The 24,084-nt window shown below is 37.2% G+C and overlaps 2 protein-coding genes and 1 pseudogene across 7 annotated transcripts; 1 reads left to right on the plus strand and 2 right to left on the minus strand.

The window, feature by feature from the left end:
• Positions 1–327: 327 nt before the first annotated feature.
• Positions 328–21,320, minus strand: LOC114268467 (Protein kinase superfamily protein). Of its 6 annotated transcripts, none has more exons than XM_028209646.2 (7): positions 19,286–21,320; positions 18,943–19,176; positions 6,500–6,835; positions 5,765–6,320; positions 5,303–5,489; positions 4,837–5,203; positions 328–868 (listed from the first exon to the last, which is right to left on the minus strand). In XM_028209646.2, exons 1-7 carry the CDS (start codon positions 19,661–19,663, stop codon positions 743–745), a joined length of 2,184 nt encoding a protein of 727 aa, XP_028065447.2. In that variant the 5' UTR covers positions 19,664–21,320; the 3' UTR covers positions 328–742. The 6 variants fall into 6 exon arrangements, with proteins under 6 accessions (XP_028065447.2, XP_082778597.1, XP_082778596.1 ...); XM_028209645.2 differs by lacking the exon at positions 328–868 and adding an exon at positions 2,572–2,930 and having other exon boundaries at positions 19,286–20,469; XM_082922471.1 differs by lacking the exon at positions 6,500–6,835 and having other exon boundaries at positions 19,286–20,469.
• LOC145823152 (S-adenosylmethionine synthase 3-like) lies at positions 9,000–10,114 on the minus strand. The gene has a single exon (XM_082922472.1). It carries the CDS (start codon positions 10,031–10,033, stop codon positions 9,041–9,043), a length of 993 nt encoding a protein of 330 aa, XP_082778598.1. The 5' UTR covers positions 10,034–10,114; the 3' UTR covers positions 9,000–9,040.
• Positions 20,750–21,477, plus strand: LOC145823153 (GDP-mannose 4,6 dehydratase 1 pseudogene; annotated as a pseudogene).
• The last annotated feature ends 2,607 nt before the right edge of the window (positions 21,478–24,084 follow it).

Consider the following 24,084-nt stretch of genomic DNA (forward strand, 5'->3'; position numbering starts at 1 on the left):
ATAAAGATATTAATTTGGAAGAAAACATGCTATATTCAATCTGATTATGCATTCTAGAAGACTACTCTGAAATGACTACATCAAAGTGCAAAGATATAATCACTTAACATGCTCCCTTCATATTACTGCTAATTAGGTTGATAGGAATTCAACCAACTCCCCAAACATAAGCAACATTTAGAAGGCATTTGAAGGTGGAAATGTTACCTGCTTAAAACCCATTCAGACAAATGCATCCTAAACCAGAGGCTACAGTTTGATTCCCATTCTTAACTAGGCCAATTTCCATGTATGGTTTCTTCCAGGTCGGTAATAAATAGGAAGGCATCATCAAGCATGGCTCAGTTCCATGCTACATATCACATTTAATAAATTGTAAAAACATATTGCTGCGTTGTTAGCTGACTGTATAAAATGAGTTAAAGAGGTTCATTGAAAGGTAATGAGCAATGAGCAATGAGCCAATGACCCATGGGATAGAAATTTCTGATAAAAACTTCCTGAATTCCACTCTTCCAGATATCCTATGGAAATAAAAGGACTTGATTGCATAATTTAATGCTGTGAAGACCAAGAAGATTGAATCATTTCAAAGCTATGGAAAAGAGTGTTGCATGCTCAACTTCCACAGATGACTGAACGCGCCCCCCCACCCAATTTTTTTCTTTTTGTATCTTTTTATGTTCAGTATCTTTCTAAATATATCATGTGTATTAGCATACTCAAAAGCTGTTAACAATGCTCATGAAGTTGAAGTAGGTGTTGTTGGAACTCGAAGAACTTGTTGCAGTAAGCGTGCTGCCAGACGTTGAGTGATTCCACCGATAACACGGCCCCCAAGACTGCGTGCCTCCGGTTCTTGAAGGACCTGCTCATGTATGTTTCTCCAGTTAGCTTGATAAATAAATATAAGGGCTAAATTCATTTTAACCCCTTGTGGTTTGGGACTGGAGCACTTTATCCCCTTATCGTTCAAATATAACCAGAAAGTCCTCATGTGATTTTGGACTAAAGTGCTACCGTTAGTTTTTTCATCCAAATTAACAGAATATATATTACACACCTTTTTTTAGAGTGGGTTTTGTTTTCTGAAAAATTAGAATGCAATTAATACAACAAAATAACAATTTTACCCCCATTTTCTCCAAACCTAAAATTAAATTAATATGTTAATTAAAATAAAATAAAATAAATAAAATTAAAATATAATGAAGAATTGATTTAAAACTTAATTAAATAAAATATAAAATAAACAATAATTAAGAATTGATCTAAAATGTAATTAAATTAAAATTAGATTAACATGTTAGAAATTATAATAAATAATTAAGAATTTAGGATTAATTGTGATCTAAAATATAATTAAATTAAAATTAGATTAAAAAGTTAGTAATTACAATAAATAGTTAAATATTTAGGACTAATTGTGATCTAAAATATAATTAAATTAAACTTAGAATAAAAATTTAAGAATTACAATAAATAATTAAGAATTTATAATTAATTGTGATTTAATTGAATTAACACTAAACATTATAAATTATGTGTACGAAAGATGAGAGAGTAAGAAAATAACAAAAAATATAAGGTTTAAGGGTATTATAGTCATTTTATACCTATAGTTAATGGTATTAGTGGTTGCATTTTAGTCCAAAACCATATTGGGGGCATATGGCTATCTTTAAACGATACGGAGGTAAAGTGCTATCAAGTCATACGACAGGAGGTAAAATGAATTTTGCCTTCAATGCAAATTCAGTGTTTGTTTTTACTTCAATGAAAAGTGCGTTGCTGTTTTTGTACACCACTAATTTTATTTTATTTTTTAGAACAGCAACAAAGACAATATTAAAGCCAAGTTTGGCATGTCTTGAAAAAGACAAAAAGTCAAAAAGTCACTATCCTATTTAAGTCACATCATCTTATTTACGTCACATCACCTCTCTAACACATCACTTCAAACCTAACCCAAACCCAACCCATATTTCATAAAAAGTCAAAAAGTACACTTATTTAGATTATCCCAAGCAACCCCTAAGAAAGATAAAATACAGAAAGAGTACAATGAGAAATCAGGGGACAAGGAGTCCACTAGCAAAAGAAAAAAGAAAAGAAAAAAACCAAAGCTACATCCCACATATAAAATCACTACTACCTAAAAATAAAGGAATTCCCTCGAAGGAAGTGTTAGATGGCTTGATATAAATTGTTGGGCCTATTTCCTAACAGTTTAGGCTTTTGGAAAAAATGGTGACTTAATATGGTATCAAAGCTCAAATTAAGAGAGATCTTGGGTTCAAATCTTTCCATGGGCATTTGGTATTCGGTCTTCGTTTGGTTTATTTCTCTCTTTTTGGTTGTTTGCTTCTCCTTCTATTGGGTTCTCTATTTGTATCTCCACATGCAAAACGGGATTGCACGTGAGGGAGGGTGTTATATAGTTTTGTTGGGCCCGTTTCCTAACAGCTTAGACTTTTGGAAAAATTGGTGACTTAATAGGAAGATGATGTTGAAACCCAAAAAGAACTCAAATAACATATTTTATGCCATAAACTCCCACAATCTACTAACTTTTCTTCAAAAAATTCTTGCATTCCTCTTCAATCGTAACACCCATAAACTCGCAAAACAAGCATTCGCCCACCACCCACAATGAGACAAACATGTCGAGAAAACTGAAAAAGGCATTGAGAAATGAATTTCCAAGGAGAGTAATAATTTCCCCAATTAACCAACTCCTAATCCGACCACCAATACCCACAACGGACTCCAAAAAATATACACCACAATCTAGATGGAGTGCTTGAATTCTTGTGTTCATGACCTCCCACAGCGCATTCTCGTGGCGTCTTTATGAAATGAAAGGCCCCCAATATCAAAATCAAATCCCTAGTCCCTCTGTCCAAACAGATCAGTGGCATCTTCATCATCTGCAAGCAATGGGTCTCACAGTATGATTTCCTTGGCGAAGCCCTTCTGCTGCATCGCCAGATCAATCCAAGATAATTGGTGGTGGTTGACTGCGATGGGTGGCCGTCATAATGGGTGGTGATTGGCTGCAATAAGGGCAGTGATAATAGGTGGTAGTTGGCTGTGACGGGTGGTAGGTGATGGAGTCTTTGGGTGGAGAGAACAATCTGTTGGGTTGAGACAAACTGTTCACGAAAGTCCCATGTGAAAGACTCGACAAAGCTTGGAGTCTAGTTCAATTTGACCCTATTGGTTCAATCTCATGGCAATTAAAATTCTACCTCATCTCTTTCTCTCAAGTTGAGTATGCTTTTGCAAGTATTAACACAAATTTATATATATATATATTCTATTTAAATTTCATGCAATAAATAGTGTTATATGATGTGTCCTTTTATAAAGCAAAATATTAGAAACTCCAGCTAAGTATTTGGACAATGCAAGAATAAATGATCAATAGATTCCTCTTTTTGAGAGGCATTAACATATAAAAACTCCAGCTAATCATTTTGCACACTCCATCCCCTCATTGATCTTAAATGGCATCAACAAATTTCAACACCTTATAGAACACCCGTCCCACAAGCATAATATAATAAATAAATTAGTTACTCTACTAACAAAGACAAGACTAGAAGGAAAAAAATGAGAAAATGTCCAAAAGATACCTAGCATTAGGAGAAGGAATAGTGGGATCAAACTAGTGATGAACATATAACATTTAGCTAGAGCACAAGTTTGAAGAGACTTTCATGAATAAGATGGAAGACCACTATAACCAAACACAATACATCATTGAGAAGAGGAAAAGCAATGGTACTTGTTAAATCTCAACCCCTAGTAGATTAAAATTTTAAATCTCCAATCGGATTTTGGCAATTTGAATTCCTCATCAATTTATATAGAGATCGATACTAAAGTATTTTCTATGAGAAAAGTGAAAGGTGAGGCATGACAAAAGGCACAAGACAAGGGATAACACAAGCTTATAGTTGTAGCAAAGAGGCCTTTACTTATTTTTGTTATAGATTTAGAAGCATAGAAATAACAAACAATAGTAAAATATAGTTTAATATCAATTCACAATCATGGTTATCAGAATCTTGATCCGGATCGTAGGATCTTAAGATCCTACGATTATAGTTGGGGTAAACAATCTGGATCGCAATAGGTTCTTAAATTCAGTAGGAGCTTAAAGTAACTATGATCCTAGTCATAAAATCGTATAGAATTGCACTACGATCCCGATTCTATTACTATCCCAATCCTACTAAAAAAAAATTCTTGTTATTTATTTCTTATATATGCATGTATATTTGTATATTTATATAAGAAATTTGACTATAAACTATTTCTCCAAACATCTCCTCTAATTTATGTTGACATAAAAGATGCATTACATCAAATTTATCATTTTTCTTTAATGAATTTCAAATTATTTAAGATACATTATCATTATGGATATTTTTTTCGTTTTATTTTACATTGAAAGTAGAATCTTATAATCCTCGATCCGATTCTACGATCCGATCCACAAGTCCTTCCCAACGATCCTACCTAGGATCCCAACTTTAACAACCTTGTTCACAATATTAAAGATGCACTTTTTCAGCAATAATCCCAAAACAAATTCGATGGCCTTACTGGATTTTTTTAGAAACTAAACTGAGGTCATTTTCTCACTCCTAGAACCACAGAAAATTTTCTTTTACGCTTTTAACGCTGATAATATCAACTCTTGTTACTAGAGTAGTACAAGCACAATGGTTTTAACTTACAGAATAAAATAATCATGTCATGTCCACTCAAAACTAAAAATAATATAAAACAAAGAGAAAAGGGGAAATATTGAAAAGTAGTTCTCACCTGCAAAATAGGCTGCAAAACAGTAGGATCAAAATTCTCTGAGGATCGCAGAAGCCCCCATATCCTAAACACTTGTGCCCTAAGCTCCATAATGTTGCTTTGTTCAGCATCACTCATTATAAGAGGCCCAGTGGAATTGGCATTGAACATAAGAGTCCTCATAGGACTGGGAACAGAATTGTAAGTATCAATCACAGAGCCTAAAATAACAGCTTCAGTAACACGGACAGCTTCTTTGATGACTAAAGCCCTGAGTTCTTTGCCATTTGGACCCAACAATAGCTTCAGGACAGGTTGTAAAGCATCTTTTGCAGAGAAATCCCTATCCTTTTTCCCTTGAACAAGTAGATTTTCAAGTCTATTCCACCTGTACCAGAGCAATAGTAAGAGCTATAGCACTAAACAGAATCAAATTCCTCAATCCAAATGGAAGAAATATAAAATTAGGACAGCAGTAAACACATGCCTGAACTTGCCATCTTTAAAAAGCAACTCAATAAGAGCATCTCTCAGATATGGATTTGGATCTGTGAGAAGCCTTTTCGCAAAATAAGGATATGAAGCAGCCAGTACTTTAAAATTAGGGTCAGCATATAGGGCTAAACCTTCTAGAACGGTAAGCGACCTCAATATCAATGCATAATAAGCTGGGACTGCAGGCATTTGATCAGCCAAAGGAGTGACCATTAGTACTGTGAAAACTGTAGTTATCTACTACATTTGCCTCAATTATAAAAGAAAAAGAAAGAAAGAAAGACAAAAAAAAAAAAAAGGAAAAAAAAAAAAGAGTTGCTCTGTGAATTCCTACTGGCAATCAAAAAATAATACAGTTGGCTGAGTTTGCCATAGCCACTTGCAGACTAAGACAGCACAAATCAGGTGAGAAGAATGTGAAAGTCATTGATAAAATAAGACACTGGGAGCTTACCATTGAATGGATATTGGTACAGAACAGCACCCAGACCATCCACTAGTGTTTTAAAGTTGAGTTCGCTCACAGTTGAATTAAGTGCATCATCAAAGAAGTTTTGAAGTGCTGGTACAATTGGGGAAACATCTACATCTGGGGACAAGAAATCTAGAGCGTAGTAATCACGAGCCATAGCTTCATAATCCCGATTAACCATGTGAACAACATGACCAATGATAGCAGATCTTGCTTCTTCTGGGGTTTCACTCATCATTCCAAAATCAAGAAAAGCAAGCTTTCCCTCGGGTGTTGCCAAAAGGTTTCCAGGATGAGGATCTGCATGAAAATATCCATACTCAAGCAGCTGTCTCAGACTACACTGAATACCTGTGTTCACCAGATCCAAAACATTCAACCCTTGTCTCTCAATGGCATCTTGCTCATTTAATTTGACACCTTCCACCCACTCCATTGTCAATACTTTCCCACTGGTGTAGTCCCAGAAAATATCTGGGACAAGGACTTCTTCTTTATCAGCATACAACTTTTTAAACCTCCTTGCATTCTGCCCCTCCTGCATAGACCTGTCAAAATTAACATTCAAACCTAGAAGAATATTTTATAAATTACCAAAACTGTATTTTTTCTCCTTCACTCAAGTCACAGAAATATTACACCTGGATAAAATCAGAGGCCGACATGCATGCTTGAGAGTTGAGATGGTAGTGTATAAACACTAATGGCAAAACTAACCTGCACATAATTGAGCTCTTGATAAACTCTGCGAGCAAATTCATCAATAAGGGCAACAACATCACTGGATATTATGTCAACATATTTGTTTATGAGGAATCCTAGACCTCTTATCAGATAAAAGTCAAGTCCTATAGCTTCTTCAATACCAGGTCGTTGCACCTTCACAGCAACAATCTGATCAGAATACTTCAGCTGAGCTTTGTAAACTTGGCCTAGACTGGCTGCAGCAATTGGAGAAGGAGATATCGATGAGTAGATGGAGTCAAGTGAGATTCCCAACTCTCTCTCAATGCAAGAAAATGCCTCTGCATCTGGAAATGTTGGCAAAGCATCCTGCTCAATCATAAGATGGCAGTGAGGGTTGTTAGACTCTTTACATCTAAACCTCTATTTATAACATGCATAGTGCAAAGCCTAGGCTATATTTCACAACACTCTCATTTTGCAGGAAAAAAAAAAAAAAAAACGAAAAATAAATCACCCGAGATCTATGTTATATGGACTCAGATATGAGTATCAGTAAAAATTCAATGTATAAAAAGAAATAGAGAATTGTATTATTGATTGATATATGTTGTTGTATTTATTACAAATGGTGAGTGGCTCATTATATAGGAGAGGGTGAGTGTAGTAGGTGAGGAGTAGGTGGTGGTAGGTGATGGTAAATTGGTGGTAGGTGATGGTAAATTTTAACAGCCCCCTGCAAACTCAAGGAGGATAGAAACTAACCAACTTGAGTTTGGAGAGAGTAACAAAACAAGAAAATACATAAAAATAAAAGAGGATAGGAGACACTGTATGGTCGTGTCAGACCATTGGTGAAGACACTGGATGGTGGTGTCATAACGTTGTAGAGGACACTGTATGGTGGTGTCATAACGTTGTAGAGGACACTGGATGGCGGTGTCAGACCGATGTAGAAGACAGTTTATGGGGTCATGTCGGACCGTTGTAGCAGACAATGTGGTGACAATTGTTGTGACAGTTTACAGAGTCTTGCTGGACCCTTGTAGAAACTAACCGGAATCAATGTCGGGACAGTTTACAGAGTCTTGTCGGACCCATGAAGGAACTAACCGGAATCAATGTCGGGACAGTTTACTGAGTCTTGTCGGACCCATAAAGGAGCTAACCGGAATCAATGTCGGGACAGTTTACAGAGTCTTGTCGGACCCTTAAAAAGTCGCACCCTCAAAAGGTGTGCCCAATCTATCAAAAGGCGTGCCATCAAAAGGCGTGCCCAATTCATCAAAAGGCGTGCCATCAAAAGGCGTGCCATCAAAAGGCGTGCCATCAAAAGGTGTGTCCAGGTTGGCGTCGAGCGCCGAGCGGCGCATGATGCGCGTGGCTGCCTTGGCTATTTAACCAAGGTTGATGCTGAGGCTGAGGCAGACAAAAAACTTCTGCAAATCCTCTGAAAAAACTCTTCCTTTGCTGAGAGAGAAACTCTGTAATACTCTGTAACCAACCCGTCTCTGAAACACTCAGCAACATGGTCTCTTCTTCCCGTCCAGCTACCCAGAACATGGCCTCCTCGTCCCGTGGTCTGCTCACGCTCTTTCCAGAACTGAACGAGTCCACAAGAGAAATAACTTGTGCGGTGGCCAGTGAACCTCAACCAAACACCTCTGGTTTTGCTCCGTTGAACTTTCCGATGCGGTCGGTGGAGCAAAAAATGGCGGTGCAAACTGATATTGAGGCCAATCAGTATACTCTGAAGTCATGTGTGGAAACCATGGCTGCGGTCACAAACTTGTCGCACCGGCTGCAGAGCAGGACAAATAAAGTGCAACAGTTAAACTCCCAGCTGGCTTTGCTCCAACGCATGTATAAGGATGCGCGAGCAGAGATAAGTGTGCTAAAGACAGAAAACAAGGAGCTGAAGCGGAAGGCCACCGTGATGTTCCGATTTGGAGGGACACCATATGCTGCAGTGGAGGAGCAGGGAGTAGTGATTGTGCCCAGTGGAGCGGGAAACACAGAGGCAGCACCGTCAAGGGCTGCCCAGGACGGAGGCAAGAAGAGGAGACCGGCGGCAGAGTAGAGAAGGGATGTTGGTGTGTGGCCGTCTGCAAAAAAGAAAACAAAGCCGTTGTTGTGTTTTTTTTTTTTGTTTTTTTTTTTGTTTTTGTTTTTTTTTTTTTGGTGTAAAATGGTGTAAAATGGTGATCGGGGTGAGCCCCGACATGAATAAAATGAGTTTGTGGAATGATGAATTTTTTTATTTTTTTTTTTTTTTTTGAAAAAGTAAGGGAATCGAATAATAAAAAAAATATGGAGATAGTGATGAAATGATAAGCATGGTGATGATGAATATATAATAATGAAGAAAAATAGGGCACCAATTAAGTTTTATAATAAAAAAAATTTGGGACGAAGAGGAATCTGTGGGCAACTGAAAAAGCAGCCCCCTGTTTTGTTTTGTGGTTCTTCTCTTTCAACTAAAGAGAGAGCGGTGTTGGAATGGAAAAGGACAGAGGAACGGGGGGGGGGGGCCGAGAGAGTGACAGAGAGGATCGCCGGCAGTCGAAAATAAAATCACCGATCGAACGAGTTCGGGAAGTCGGAAGCGAGCCGGGAGGCGATCGCGGAGTGGTACATGACGTCGTGGAACGACGACGTTTCCTTGGTCATCAGCCGGAGCTGCCTGGCCTTCTCTTCTGTGAAGCAGCCCGGCGAGAACCGAGATCTGGCCGACTTCTGGTCCAGATCGGAGGCCGACTTGCTCTCCGACTTCGCCGAAAGATCGACGTTGGTGCTGTTGGCGGAAGGAGTAGCATCGGTGTCTCCGTAGCCGCAGAGATCGGGGGCGATTGCTCTGTAGCCGGAAGAGGAGAGAGAGAGCATCTGGTGGCGCCATGAATACCATAGCATCTGGTTGAGGTGGAAGATGGCCTTATCATCCAGATACTGGGCAGGGATGACGGGTTTGATTATGTGCTCTTTCAAATCTTTCGCAATTTGGTCATTTGTGACGGTCTCATCATGTTGGGTTGAGATGAGAACAGTATGAACTCTAATGGGGACCATGGCTCCACCATCATTCCGGTACTCAACAGTCACTTGGGTCTTACCATCTGGCCTTAGCCAAGGGCACGTCTTGTTCTTCCTCACCTCTGTGAGCTTGGCACCGAGCTTGTTTGCTAGGACATGAGTCAGAGGCATGAGTTCAGGTGTTTCATCAGTGGCATAGCCAAGCATGTGGCCTTGGTCACCGGCTCCAATTTCCTCGGGCTTCTTGGTTAGGTGACCATGAACACCCTGTGCAATGTCGGGGCTCTGTTGTTCAATGTTGACAAGGACCTTGTAGTGATCAGCATCGAGGCCAACATCAGGAGAGGTAAAACCAATACCTCTGCAAGTATCGCGAACTATCTTCTCATAATTGACTTTTGTGCAGGTTTCACAAGCAACTTTACTTTCCGGATCTTGTTCAAGGCAAGCATCCAAGATGGCATCGGAGACTTGATCACAGAGCTTGTCAGGGTGGCCTTCATTGACAGATTCCGAGGTGAAGAGGAAACTATCCATATCTAGAATGTGTAAAAGCAGAGATTTGAAAACAGAGAGAGGTTTGAATTGGTTGAGACCCGGCGGGCGGTCAAGGCAAGGTTGCCGCCCACCGGAAGGCGAAGAACGCCAAGATCTTTAACCTATAGCTCTGATACCATGTAAAAATTCAATGTATAAAAAGAAATAGAGAATTGTATTATTGTTTGATATATGTTGTTGTATTTATTACAAATGGTGAGTGGCTCATTATATAGGAGAGGGTGAGTGTAGTAGGTGAGGAGTAGGTGAGGAGTAGGTGGTGGTAGGTGATGGTAAATTGGTGGTAGGTGATGGTAAATTTTAACAGGTGCAAGTACGTGTCAACAGTCTTACTTTCCTAAACTTAAATTTTAGGATCATTGGGATACGTATCCACAAATTAGGTATGGGTATGGGGACCTGTCTTGCACAGTTATATATTGTACATTATATAATATTCCTAGATAAGTAAATTATTTAAAAATGTACTTAAAATCAAATAAGATTTGCAAGAAATATATAATTTCTCTCTCACATTCATGTTACTAGCAAATATGAGCTGCTTTTCTTCAAACATCAAATAAAATGAAAGGATCCAAATGTCTAAATTGAGTATGGGTGTCAGACACACCTTCACCCATGTCATATCTCGTTGACATGGGTATTGTGGACAAATAGAAGAGTCCATGTAATAGTGCCCGAAATAGATAACATTGGGGAATTCTAGATCTCCTTCGAAATTCATTTGTCAAGGGTTGTCTCAGTTTAGTTCTTTAATTCACTTCAATGTGGGAAATGGGAGGGGTATTGTTTATCTGGATTTCATAATTCATCTATTGCATCCATGATTTCATTCTATTCCATTTCGATGAAGCTCAAGACCCACAAGAAGAGTTGGATAAGCAATCAAAGGTAGTGCATAGGCAACCTGTTGGAACAATTCGTCTTGAATTCTTCAGTTGGTGGTCTTCGGGTCTTCAAAACTTAGCGATGATCTAGTCTATGTAGAACAGAAATTTGGTGCTTCAAGTTACATTACTCAGCCACTTTCCTAAAGATAATATTTGCACCCACCAAAAAGTGTACAGGAGGTTATAGCAAATTCGCCTCCAGAATACAATGAATGCATGATCTAAAGATCAAATCTACCGGCGTCTGCACTGACGACAATAGATCAAAATACTCTTGATATAATCAAGAAAACCAATACACTAATAATCAAGTCCGCAAAATTTGATTACCGGTAAAAAAAACAGAAACTTGCTTACGAAACTCTCGATCGAAAACTCTAAATCAAGAAAGAGAGAGAGAGAGAGAGAGAGAATTGTAGGAATGCTTTTTGAATTTTGGATGATTGAAATGGCTGATTTCGCAACCTATTTATAGGCCTTGATGCATCTGATCGAATGGTCATGTCCCTTGATCACATCCGATCAGATTTGACCATGGGATCGACGATTTATGGTGCAGATCATTCTCACACCGAATAGATGCCTTGACTGATCATACCTGATCACGATTGGGTGCCATCTCATCTGTACGATCACAAGCATCTTCAATCAACGGCTATGATCAAACCACTCCAGATTGGACACGCAACCGTTTGATCGGTTGGTTGCCTCATCGCCAACAGACACCACATCACTGTCACGTGGAGCTGACTGTATTCCATATCACCTATGCCACGTTGGATCCACGTCATTGCTCCAACCTGTCCGATGCAAATAGGAAAGCACCCTCATGGCGCCTTTCACCGATGCGTCCGCGCTAAGTGCTAAGTGCTAAGTGCAAAGTGCGCCATCAAACGCCACACAGCCCACACTGCCCACGCGCGTGTAGGTGTGCGTGTGAAGATGGTGCTTGCGGTGTGTGTGCATGTACACTAGCATCCATCCCACAATACCATATTCAAAAGAATATTCCATGTAGCACTTTATTAAGTGCTCCATGTTTTGCTCTCTTTCCAATGTGGGACAAAGTCTCCAAGTTTATTTCAAACTTTCCAAGGAAAAACAAAGAAGGTTTTGAAAACACCCAAAAACTAAACTTAAATTTTGAAACCCATTTTGAAAATTCCCCAACATTCCCCCACCGTTTTCAAAATACCAGATGATGACTCTTGGTTCACTTGGCAACCTTATGCATAGGTGAAGATATCTTACGATTTGAATAATTCACTTGGTGAAGACACCTTAAAGTTAGTCAAGATGGCATAGTAGACTTGTCTTTGAACTAGCGATCTTATATGACTAACCAGACATGTCTCACGCACAGTACATGTTACCTCAAGTATTCAAACAAACCGACACGTGGATTGGCCTTGTGTCTATATCCTGTTTCATAAGCGCTCTAGACTCAAGCCCTTGGACTCATAGGAAGCGGCACCACCTCCTACACTCACATAGGTAAGCTTATTGAGAGTACCCTAACAACCCAGTTATAAGCTTATTAAGAGTTTGGTAAGTCATCCTTTTCTTTTCATATTACAGGTACCAAGCACTTCAACCTTGGGATGAAAATAAAATAAAACTAAGTGCTTGCAATCACGACATATGGTGTACTTGGGCATATTGAACTCAAGACTTAATGTTTCTTCAAGCGTTGAGTCGAGTTTCCACCGGGAGTGATTATGTTAAGTGGGCTTAAGACCCATCTCCTTTGATGTTTTCCATACCAAATCCCTTGCAAGTCCCTTTGTTAAGGGGTCAGCCAAGTTTTCACTTGACTTTACATAACTAATGGTAATCATACCTTCTGTGATTAACTACCTGACATAGTTATGTCTCAGTCCTATATACGTGGACTTTCCATTATATACATGGCTATAGGCCCGTGATAGAGTTGTTTCACTATCACAATGCAAAGATAATGGTGGCATAGGTTTTGGCCATATCTTAACCTCTAACAAGAGATTCCTTAGCCACTCTACCTATTTGCTGCAAGAAGCCAATGCTACAAACCTTGAGGCCATGGTTGAGTCTGTTATGCATGTTTGCTTCTTAGAACCAAAAGAGATAGCTCCTCCTCCAAGAGTAAAAATTCAACCACTCGTGGACGAGTGATCTTCACAGTCAGTTATCCAACTAGCATTCGTGAATCCTTTCAGCACTGCTAGACAGCCATTATAGATTATTCCCTAGTCTATCGTTTTTCTCAAATACCTAAGTATACGGTTAACAGCATGCTAGTGCACACTACTGGGATTACTAGTGTATCTATTAAGTTTTCTCACTGCAAATGCAATATCAGGTCTAGTGCAAGTCATGGCATACATCAGGCTACCTATCACTCTTGAGTATTCTAGCTGATCAACAGCTCTTCCAACATTAGGATACAATTTCAAATTTGAATAAAAAAGTTTAGACATAGGTGTACAATTATATTGATTAAATTTCTTAAAATTTTCTCAATATAGTGCAACTGGATAAGAATCAAATTATTGTCCTCTCGCTTGATCTTGATACCTAGAATTATATCAGCCAAGCCCATGTCTTTCATACTAAAGCTAGATGACAATAAACTTTTAGTACTTTCAATGACATCATTGTCAGTACCAAAAATAAGCATGTCATCTACATATGGGCATATGATTACACCTCTATTGTCAATAAACTTATTGTACACACACTTATCAGATTCATGTATCCTAAAACCATTTGACACTATTACTTTGTCAAATTTTTCATGCCACCGTTTTGGAGCTTGTTTCAGTCCATATTGTGACTTCATGAGTTTTCACACTCTGTGTTCTTGACCATGTACAACAAATCATTCCGGTTGTTGCATGTAGATTTCCTCATCTAACTCTCCATTCAGGAAAACAGTCTTAACATCCATTTGATGGATTTCAAGCTTGTAGATTGAGGCTAAGGCAATTAACACTTGAATGGTGGCAATTCTAGCCACCAGAGCATATGTATCAAAATAATCGATACCCTCCTTTTGAGTAAAACTCTTAGCAACTAATCTTGCTTTGAACTTGTCAATTATGCCATCAACTTTCATTTTTCTTTTGAAAATCCATTTACAACCAATTGGTTTGGATCCAGGTGGCAAATCAGCAAGTATCCAGGTATTGTTACCCACTATGAAGCACGGACACCTGTATGAGGACTGCGTATCAGTGTCAAACACATGTCGGACACGGACATGCATCCGACACGCGGTGGACACGTGTCCGACACGCAGCAGAGAGTGTCCGAATTTTTTTTTGATTTTTTGGTAGTCGAACACGTAGTGGACACGTAGCGAACACAATTGGGACATGTTCGGGGGTTAATTTCATAATTTATGAAACTTCTATGGGGTCAATTTGTAAAAAACACAAACCAAACAATATCTAACCCTAAATCGATAGAGAGAACAGAAGAGATAGAGAACAGAGAGAAACTTGGTCGTCGGTGGTCTTTCGTCGCTCGTCGGTGGTCGTTGCTCGCTACTGTTGCAGTTATCTAAGGTACACTTCTTCTTCTTCTTCTTCTTCTTCTTCTTCTTCTTCTTCTTCTTCTTCTTCTCCGATCTTCTCTCTCTCTCTCTCTCTCTCTCTCTCTCTCTCCTCTGATTTGAGCTTTTATTTTGTTTTTTCTTTTTTTTTCCCTTTTATATGGTCAGTGTAAATCATCAGTTGTCTCTCTCTTATATTTTGAACTTTTTTAATTTTTTTTTTATATTGATGAAATGCAATTTTATATTATTTGTATTTTTAAATGTTTATTTTTTATAATTTTAGTAGTGTTATTTTGTATTTTTTATTATCTTTTAATGATTTTTTTTATAATTTTATGACATAATAAATAAATTTAATTATATATATTGAATGTGTCCTCAGCGTGTCGTGTCCCCCATTTTTTGAAAATTTACATGTCCCTGTGTCTGTGTCGTGTCGCGTGTCGCGTGTCCATGCTTCATAGGTTACCCATGATAGAATCCATCTCATCGTTTATTACTTCTTTCCAGAAAGCAACGTCTTGAGACTTCATAGCCTCCTCAAAGGTTAATGGATTTGAGTCTATATTCAAAGAAATCATTGTTTGCTTACAATAAGCTTTCCTAGTTCCTTCTACAAGGTAATCAATGAAATTAGGGCCAAATGACTTCTCAGTCCTAGCCCTCTTACCCCTCCTTAGCTCATTAGGCTCATTAGGCTCAATGGGTTCATGTCGTTCACTTTCCTCTGTAGACATCAAAGAAGTTGATCATTTCCTTGATTAGAATCCAACCTTGGAATGGTTGTGAAACAATTCTCATAAAATACCGCATTATGTGATTCAATGATGATATTTGTTTCCACTGAAACATTTGGCTCTACTACCAGAAACCTATATGCTTTGCTATGTATAGCATAGCCAAGGAATATGCATTCAATTCATTTTTCACCTAATTTCTTCCTTTTAGGTTTAGGCAATCTGACTATTGCTCTACAACCCCACGTTTTCAAGTAACCTAGATTAGGTTTCTTGTTTTTCCAAAGTTCATAAGGAGTAACATTTCTTCCCTTGAGAGGAATTCTATTGACTATGTGACTGGCAGTGAACAAGGCTTCACCCCAAAAATCAAAACTTAAACTGGAGTAAGAAAGCATAGCATTAATCATTTTTGTTAATGTCCTATTCTTTCTTTCAACTACTCCATTTTGTTGTGATGTATAGGGTGCAGACTTCTCATGAATAATACCAATATTTTCATAATATTCTGAAAATGGTATTCACCGCCTCTATCAGACCTAAGTCCCTTTATTTTGACATTACACTGATTTTCTACTTCTATCTTAAAAATCTTGAATTTATCACGCACCTCATCTTTTGAATGCAAAAGATAGTTATGACAGTACTTATAAAAATCATCAATGAATGTTACAAAATATTTCTTACCACCTCTAGTGGGGGCACTATGCATGTCACATACATCACTATGCACAAGTTCAAGTAGAGATGTGGATTTATCTACTTCAAGAAATGGAATGCGAGTAATTTTAGATTGCACACAAAATTTTCATTTTTCAAACATATCAATATCATACTTAGGAATTAAATCTAAATTAATCATATCATTCATTTTCCTAGTATTAACATGACCTAAACGAACATGCCATAAAGAAAAAGAATCAACAATATAAGCAGAAACATATGTATTATTGATAACATTAAGTTTGAATATTCCTTGATATATGTAGCCCTTCTCAACAAAAATCTCACCCTTAGACAGGACAAATTTGTCCGACTCAAATACTAACTTGAAACCATGCTTATTAAGCAAGCTTCTAGATACAAGATTTTTCCTTACATCAGTTACATGATAAACTTCATTAAGACTTCAGAATTTTCCATATGTGAACTCTAGATCCATCATCCATTTGCCTTTGATAGCAGCAGTTGAAGAGTTGCCCGTGTAGAGAACTATTCCATCACTCACTTGTTCATAAGTAGTGAAACGGCTCTTGTCGTTGCAGACGTGCCTGGTTGCTCATAAGTCAACCCACCAGTCACCAGCATCTTCGAGCATGTTCACCTCGGATACAACAGCCACAAACTTGTTCTTGGCATTTGATGCTTCTGGCTTCTTTTTGTATGACCGGCATTCATTTCTGAAGTGCCCTACCTTGCCACAGTGCCAGCAAGTGCCTATCAACTTCTTAGCATCTTTCTCAAGTTGGGGGTTGCGCTTACGCTTCTTTTTGTTGAACCTCTTGCCATCATCCACCGTGTGAATCTTGGAAGTCTGAGCCAATTAGTTTTCTTTACTTTCAAGGAGTCTTGACTCTTCCTCAACTTGGAGGTGTTGAGCCAATTCCTCTAAAGTTAGATATTCTTTTTTGTGTTTCAGAGTTTTTCTTAAAATCCTTCTAAGAAGATGGAAGTTTCTCTATTATAAACGAAACTACAATAGATTCATCCACGTTCATATTTTTCTGTCAAAACTGACTCAGAATATGTTGGATCTCACGAAATTGTTCCATAATAGGCTTTGTATCAATCATAGTAAAACGCATAAAATTACTAATAAGAAATTTCTTACTAGTGGCATCCTCAGTGAGGTACTTTGATTGTAATATGTCTCAGAGTTGCTTTGCCGTTTCCAGATGTTGATACACATCGAACAGAGAGTCTGACAGCGTATTTAGAATGTGTCCTTGGCAGATGTAGTCGTCATTCTTCCATTTGGTTCTGGTACGGGTTTGCTCCATAGTCTCGTCTTCTTGTTCCACCGGATAGAGGTTAGTCAGCACATAGACCACTTTGAGAGTGGTGAGCAAAAAGTGCATCTTTTTTTGCCAGCATCGGAAATTTCCGCCATCAAATCAGTCAAGCTTCATGAAATCTTGAGTCATTTTTTATGAATAGACATCGCCATATCTAAATACTGTCTTTAGATTGTTAGAACAATTCATCTTGAATTCTTCAGTTGGTGGTCTTCTGGTCTTTAAAACTTGGCGATGATCTTGTCTATGTAGAACAGAAATTTGGTGCTTCAAGTCACATTACTTAATTGTTTTCCTAAAGACAATATTTGCACCCACCAAAAGGTGTGCAAGGGGTTACAGCAAATTTGCCTCAAGAATACGATAAAGCTTGATCTAAAGATCAAGTCTACCGGCGTCTGCACTGACGACAGCAGATTAGAATACTCTTGATATAATCAAGAAAACCAAGACACTGACAATCAAGTCTGCAGAATTTGATTACCAGTAAGAAAAGCATAAGCTTGCTTAAAAAAATTTTGATCGAAAACTCTAAATCAAGAGGGAGAGAGAGAGAGAGAAAGAATTGCAAGAATGCTTTCTGAATTTTGGATGATTGAAATGGCTAATTTCGCAGCCTATGTATAGGCCTTGATGCATCTGATCGAATGGTCATGTCCCTTGATCGCATCCAATCAGATCTAATCGTTGGATCGACAATCTATAGTGCAGATCATTCTCACACCAAATAGATGCCTTGACTGATCATACCTAATCACGATCGGGTGTCATCTCATCCATTCGATTGCACGCATCTCTAATCAACAGTTATGATCAAACCACTACAGATCGAACACACAACCGTTCGATCGGTTGGTTGACTCATCGCCAACAGACACCACATCACTGCCACATGGAGCTGATTGTATTCCACGTCACCTATGCCACGTTGGATCCACGTCATCGCTCCAACCTGTTTGATGCAAATAGGAAAGTGCCCTCATGGCGCCTTGCGCCCATGCAACGTGTGCAAAGTGTGCTATCAAATGCCATACAGCCCACGCCCCGTGTGCGTGCGTGCACGGATGGTGCAAAGCACCATTCTTGCGGTGTGAGTACATGCACACTAGCATCCATCCCACAATACTATATTTAAAAGAATATTCCATGTAGCACTTTATTAAGTACTCCATATTTTGCTCTCTTTCCAATGTGGAACAAAGTTCCCAAGCTTATTTCAAACTTTCCAAAGAAAAACAAAGAAAATTTTGAAAACACCCAAAAACTAAACTTAAATTTTGAAACCCATTTTGAAAATTCCCCAACACAACCCACCATGAGCAATGCACCAGCTTCAACTAGGTTCCTAGGCCCTACTTTTGAGCATTAGGATGCCAATGGAAAAGAGGGAATGATGAGGCATACGGCTGGGAGAGCCACTAGACTGAGTCAAAGAGAAACCAGATCGCTGATGAAGAACCCCATTGATGGGACAAAATCTCCAAAGGTCAAAAAAAGGGGCTTAGAATTAGGGAAAATTAGGGCATTCCTTGGTCTGTCTGTATTCATAGTTGTCAATTCATCTTAGTTTCTGAATTAGAATCGGCTAGAATGGGGAGGGTGGTTAGCTGGCTTGAGCTTGAGCTTGACTGACTACAAAGGTAGAAAGTAGAAAGGGGCACACATACATACATACATACATACATACATACATGCATACATACCTACCTACCTGGAGTTCAGAGAGCTCCTCGAGATACTCGGGTGGACAGAGATCAGGTCGAGTGGACAAGCCCTGCCCAATTTTGACAAAAGTAGGCCCCAATCTAGTGAAAATCTTCCTCAGCTGAACGGCCCGCAATCTTCTGTACTGATATTGATCGAGCTGGCCATTCAACTGGTCCATCCATAGCTTGAACGCAAATGAACCCAGGCCAATAAATATTTCCAGAGTCCTCCGCACTACCTACAAACATATAAAATATAAAGCCGGAGATTTTTTTATTTTTTTTTAAAAAAAAGCATAATAATCAATCGGCTGTTGTTGTGCTGAATAATGAATATGATGATTATACCTTGATGGGACGAGAGCCGTAGTTGTTGGAAAGAAGTTCGGGGCTGTAGACCGAAGCATTGGCGGCACGGGCCATGGCTCTAGCCTCGGCTTGCATATCGTCCGTTCGGTCCCTGGAAGAAAGAACATAGCGGTAGGAGGAGGAGGAGGAGGAGACTGACACGGCATTATTGCCGCTAATTGCAGGCACTGATTGGGATTGGGATTGGGATTGGGATTGGGATTGGGAGGGTGTCGCCTCCACAACCGCTGCTCGCGGCGGCGGTGCCAATCTTCGTTTGTTCGGCCTTGGAATTGTAATTGCACCTGCGTACGGAGAAAACGACACCACGCCGCGGTGACCGCCGGTTGAAGATAGTGCGAGAAAACTCATACTCATGCTTATCGTTCTTCAAATCGTTTTCTCTTTTTCCTTTTTCCTTTTTCCTTTTTCCTTTTTCCTTTTTCTTACTTCTATTTATTTATTTTTCTGGCTCACATAAATGTAACGTGTTCGCATGTCACCTCTATTGCGTGCGCATTTTTATTTGGCGCATTTTTAGGTACACCGTAGGCTCTAACGTCTGTTTCAATTTGGGGGCTGCTACAGCAGCCACTGCTATACTGTTAGTTAAATGAGCTTATTTTAAGATTTATTAAGATTTTATTTTAATAATTTAAATTATTCATATTTTAAAATATATTGAATAAAACATATTCAAAAAAAATTAAATTAATCGGATATCGTTAACTCTTTCTTCCATTCACATTTATATTAATTTTAATAATTTAAATCACTATTATCATTTATTTTTGTATACACAAATATAAGTAGATAAAAGAATTAACGATATTCGATTAATTTTATTTTTTATAGGTACGTTTTACTTTATATACTTTAAAATGTGAATGATTCAGATAATCCAAATGGGTCCTGAAATGAACCCATTTGACTGCATAGCAGTGGCTACTGTGCAAGGGGCACAACAGCCACCCCAAATCCTGTCTATTTTGACAATTATGAGAAAAATTAATTGATTGATTTATTAGTTTATTTAAATAATATTATCTTTTTAATTTTTTAATATATTTTTTAAAAAAATTAATTTTTTTTTTTTTCAACTTCTCAAAATAGGTTTAAATATCAAGAAAAAAACTTTGACAAGGATAACATTGTTCAAATTGAAAATTAGGAAAAAACAAAATAAAAAATTAGTCTAACGTCCTTTCCCCACCTTTAATAATGAGAGAGGTCTACAATATTATTTTATAATTTTATGGTGTATAAGGTTACTTACTCACCCCTTATATATCTTACCCACCTAATACCTATTTTCTCATTCTCTCTCTCTCTCTCTGTCTCTCCCCATTCTCTCTCTCTCTCTCTCTCTCCCTACACAGATAATGAGCCTTTGTCTTCCTTATTATACGATCTTGCCATAAAGTAAATCACGTTACACAAAGAAATTCTCTGGATCATTGATACACTGCTCATTGGTACACTGTGAATTACCGTGAAGCCTATGGGATCTTTGCTTGTAATGGGATTTTGTTCAACCATGAATTGCCCAGAATGGGAGAGAATTTTGTGACAAGGAAGATCACAAGGGATGTGGGGAGAATCAAGATCGGGCTTCAGAGTAAGCTGTTTTTGGGGAATTTCTTAGCTTCGAGGGATTGGGGTTTTGCTGGAGATTATGTGAAGGTGGTGTGAATGATGCTTCAATAGGAGAAGCCAGATAATTATGTGGTGGCCATAGAGGAGTCGCATACTGTTTAGGAGTTTTTGGAAGTGGCATTTGGGTCTGTTGGGTTGAATTGGAGAGACCACGTTGTGATTGATAAGAGGTATTTTCGGGCCACTGAGGTTGATAATTTGAAGGGCGATGCGAGCAAGGCCAAGAAGGTTCTGGGTTGGAAGCCTAAAGTTGGGTTTAAGATGCTGCCGAAGATGATGGTTGATGGCTGATGAGGATATTGAATTGGCTAAGAGAGAGAAAGTGCTTGTTGATGCTGGGTTTGTGGCTGCTGCTCAGCAATAGCCTTGATTCAACCATTTTGTCTTTTTTTTTATTCTCTAAATTATGGTTCTATTATGTTTATAGTGTTTTAAATTTTTGTTTTTATAATTATGTTCTAGGGATAATATAGTTTGATTACAATGTGGATACTGTTGTTTAATTTAAACTTTTAATGTTGTTTGATTGTCTTCAACCCTCATTCATTTGATACGAATGAATATGGAGTCTTGCCTAGCTCTGGATCTGGCAAGTAAAAAAAAATTCGAAATTGATTAAGAATTCAATAATTATCGTATGTATGTGAACAATGCCAAAAAAATTTCAATTTTCTATGAACAAATCCAGAGAAATTTTTATTTTCTCTAGTTTGAATTCAGAAAAATTTTAATTTTTTCTGACAGTATGAATTTTCTTTGGCTGTGATCACCAATTTATGTATTGCATATCGTGATTGGGAAGGTAGAAAAATTTTCTGGTTTGAACCCAGAAAAATTTTATGAATCAAATTTTCTCTAGGTTGGTTAAAACAATTTCTCTGATTTAAAATCATTGTGCTAAAATTTCTTTGATTTGGTTAAAATAATTTTCTCTGGTTTAAAATTGTGAACAAACACAGAGAAATTTGTGAACAAAACCATAGAAATTCTCTGTGAACAGAGCTAGAGAAATTTCAATTCTCTGTGAACAAAGCTAGAGAAATTTACTCTATTTGGAAGAGTTTTCAAAATGTATTTCTACCTCTTAATTTGCGCGTGATTTTTGGTTACCGTTTTCAAAAATTAATTTCACATCTACTTTTGAAAACTCGGTCGAAGCCGAGAAAATTTGGGCTAACCGGTCGTCCTCCCGAATGTCTGGCCGATTGACTGATACAGTGCAATTTTTTATTTATTTTTTTTATTTTTATTTTTTTACAATTGACACCTGTTATTTTTTATATTTTTAATAAATAAAAAATTCAAAATTTTTAAATTTTTTTTATGAGTTTGAAATAAAATTTTGAGTTATGTGTTTGGTTATGAGTTGTAAATTTTTGTATCAAATATCATATGTCACATCAAAAATTTCCTATTCAATCCAAAACACTCTTGAAAACTCATTCACCAAACATATTCTCCGCACTCAAATCATAATTTCAAAACTCACAAACTCAAAATATAGCTCATATTCTGAAATCATATTTAAAAAACTCTACCAAATGCTACATTCAATTTTCTTTTGGTTTGAACTTAGAGAAATTTCAATTTTCTTTGGTTTGAACTTAGAGAAATTCTTTGAAAAGTCCAGAAAAATTCTCTAAGATCGAAATTTCTCTGAATCGATATTGAGAAACTTTAGACATAATGAAAATATTTAATATCTTTTATGCTATAAAATCTTAATACAAGGATCCTAAAAAAAATCCCAAAACAAATGTTACAAAACTCTTAAAATGTTTCTTTTAATTTAATTTACAATGATATCATTATTGATGGGAAAAAAAAATCGACAATTAAAGAATGAAGATAGTTTTTGTATATGAATGAGAGCAAAATGTTCCAATTTAACTTTTTAAACCAAATGAAAACTTATCTATTTCCTACATGTTAGAGTGCTAGACTGTCCTCATACAGCTGGAATAAAAAATGATAAAACTTAAAAAAAAACAAATAAACATTACCTTTGATGATAAAAAAATAAAAATAAAAATAAGAAGTTATTTGGAACAAAGCTACGGAAGATAAGTTACAGAAAATATTTGTTTGAGATAAAGAAAATGTAAAGTTGCTGGACCCTAAATCCTATTTTAAAATTAAGAAAATTAATAAAAATTAAAAATAATATAATATATTATGGATAATGATTTATAATTAATAAGAGTTAAAAGACATAAAACAATAAATAAATAAAAATGAATGTTAAGTGTAATATTTTAATGATTTAATCTTATTATATTAAAAAAATTAATTATATATATAAATACATTTAATACATAAAATTGGGGTGGGGAGGGATAGAATGATATAGGGGGAGCAAAAGACCGGTGTAAGGTGCAACGAGAGCGGGGCAGGAAAACATTACCATCCAATATCTAACTCCTCCCTTTGTAGGATCACATAGGTGAGTTATCTTCATCTTATTCAAATTTATTTTATAATTGTTACATACATAACCTTGCACAGCAACTTGGGCTTTATGGCTTCCCTCTATGCTGGAAAGTAATGCTACACGGCGGCCTCCCATTAACCGTGCCGTTTTGGGTACAAACAATGACATATTACATATCAACTTTTGATGTCACAAATTTAACCATTATAATCTTCAACATGCTACCGAAAACTCAAACACTAAAAATGTCAAATAGTCATCATCATATTTGCGCTTTATACTCTTTTATTTTCTTTTTGTTTTTAGATAAATTGCACTTTTTAAGCTCAATATTTCACTCTTACCTATCTTTGAACCATCACCTTTTAAATGCAACAATTGAGTCATCGGATCAATCCATTGAACCATCACCTTTTAACTGCAACAATTGACTCATCAGACCATTCCATAATTCAATACAATCCTCCCGTCCCTCGTTCAAAATTAGAATGAGTTCAAAATTAGAATGAGCAAATACGCTTCTCATTCAAATTTATATTAGTAATTAAATTACAACACAAGTTAATGTCTTTTCATATACTCAAATTTGAAATCTCACCATAATACCTAAGTACCCTATTCTATTCATGACCACTTCGACTACAACCTAGATCTATTCAAATTTACTTTAATCACTCACTTAATAATTTTTTTTCTAGTACCCCTTAAATAT

This window comes from Camellia sinensis, chromosome 3, assembly GCF_055761805.1.
Source record: "Camellia sinensis isolate YWXY chromosome 3, ASM5576180v1, whole genome shotgun sequence".
NCBI classification, from domain to species: domain Eukaryota; kingdom Viridiplantae; phylum Streptophyta; class Magnoliopsida; order Ericales; family Theaceae; genus Camellia; species Camellia sinensis.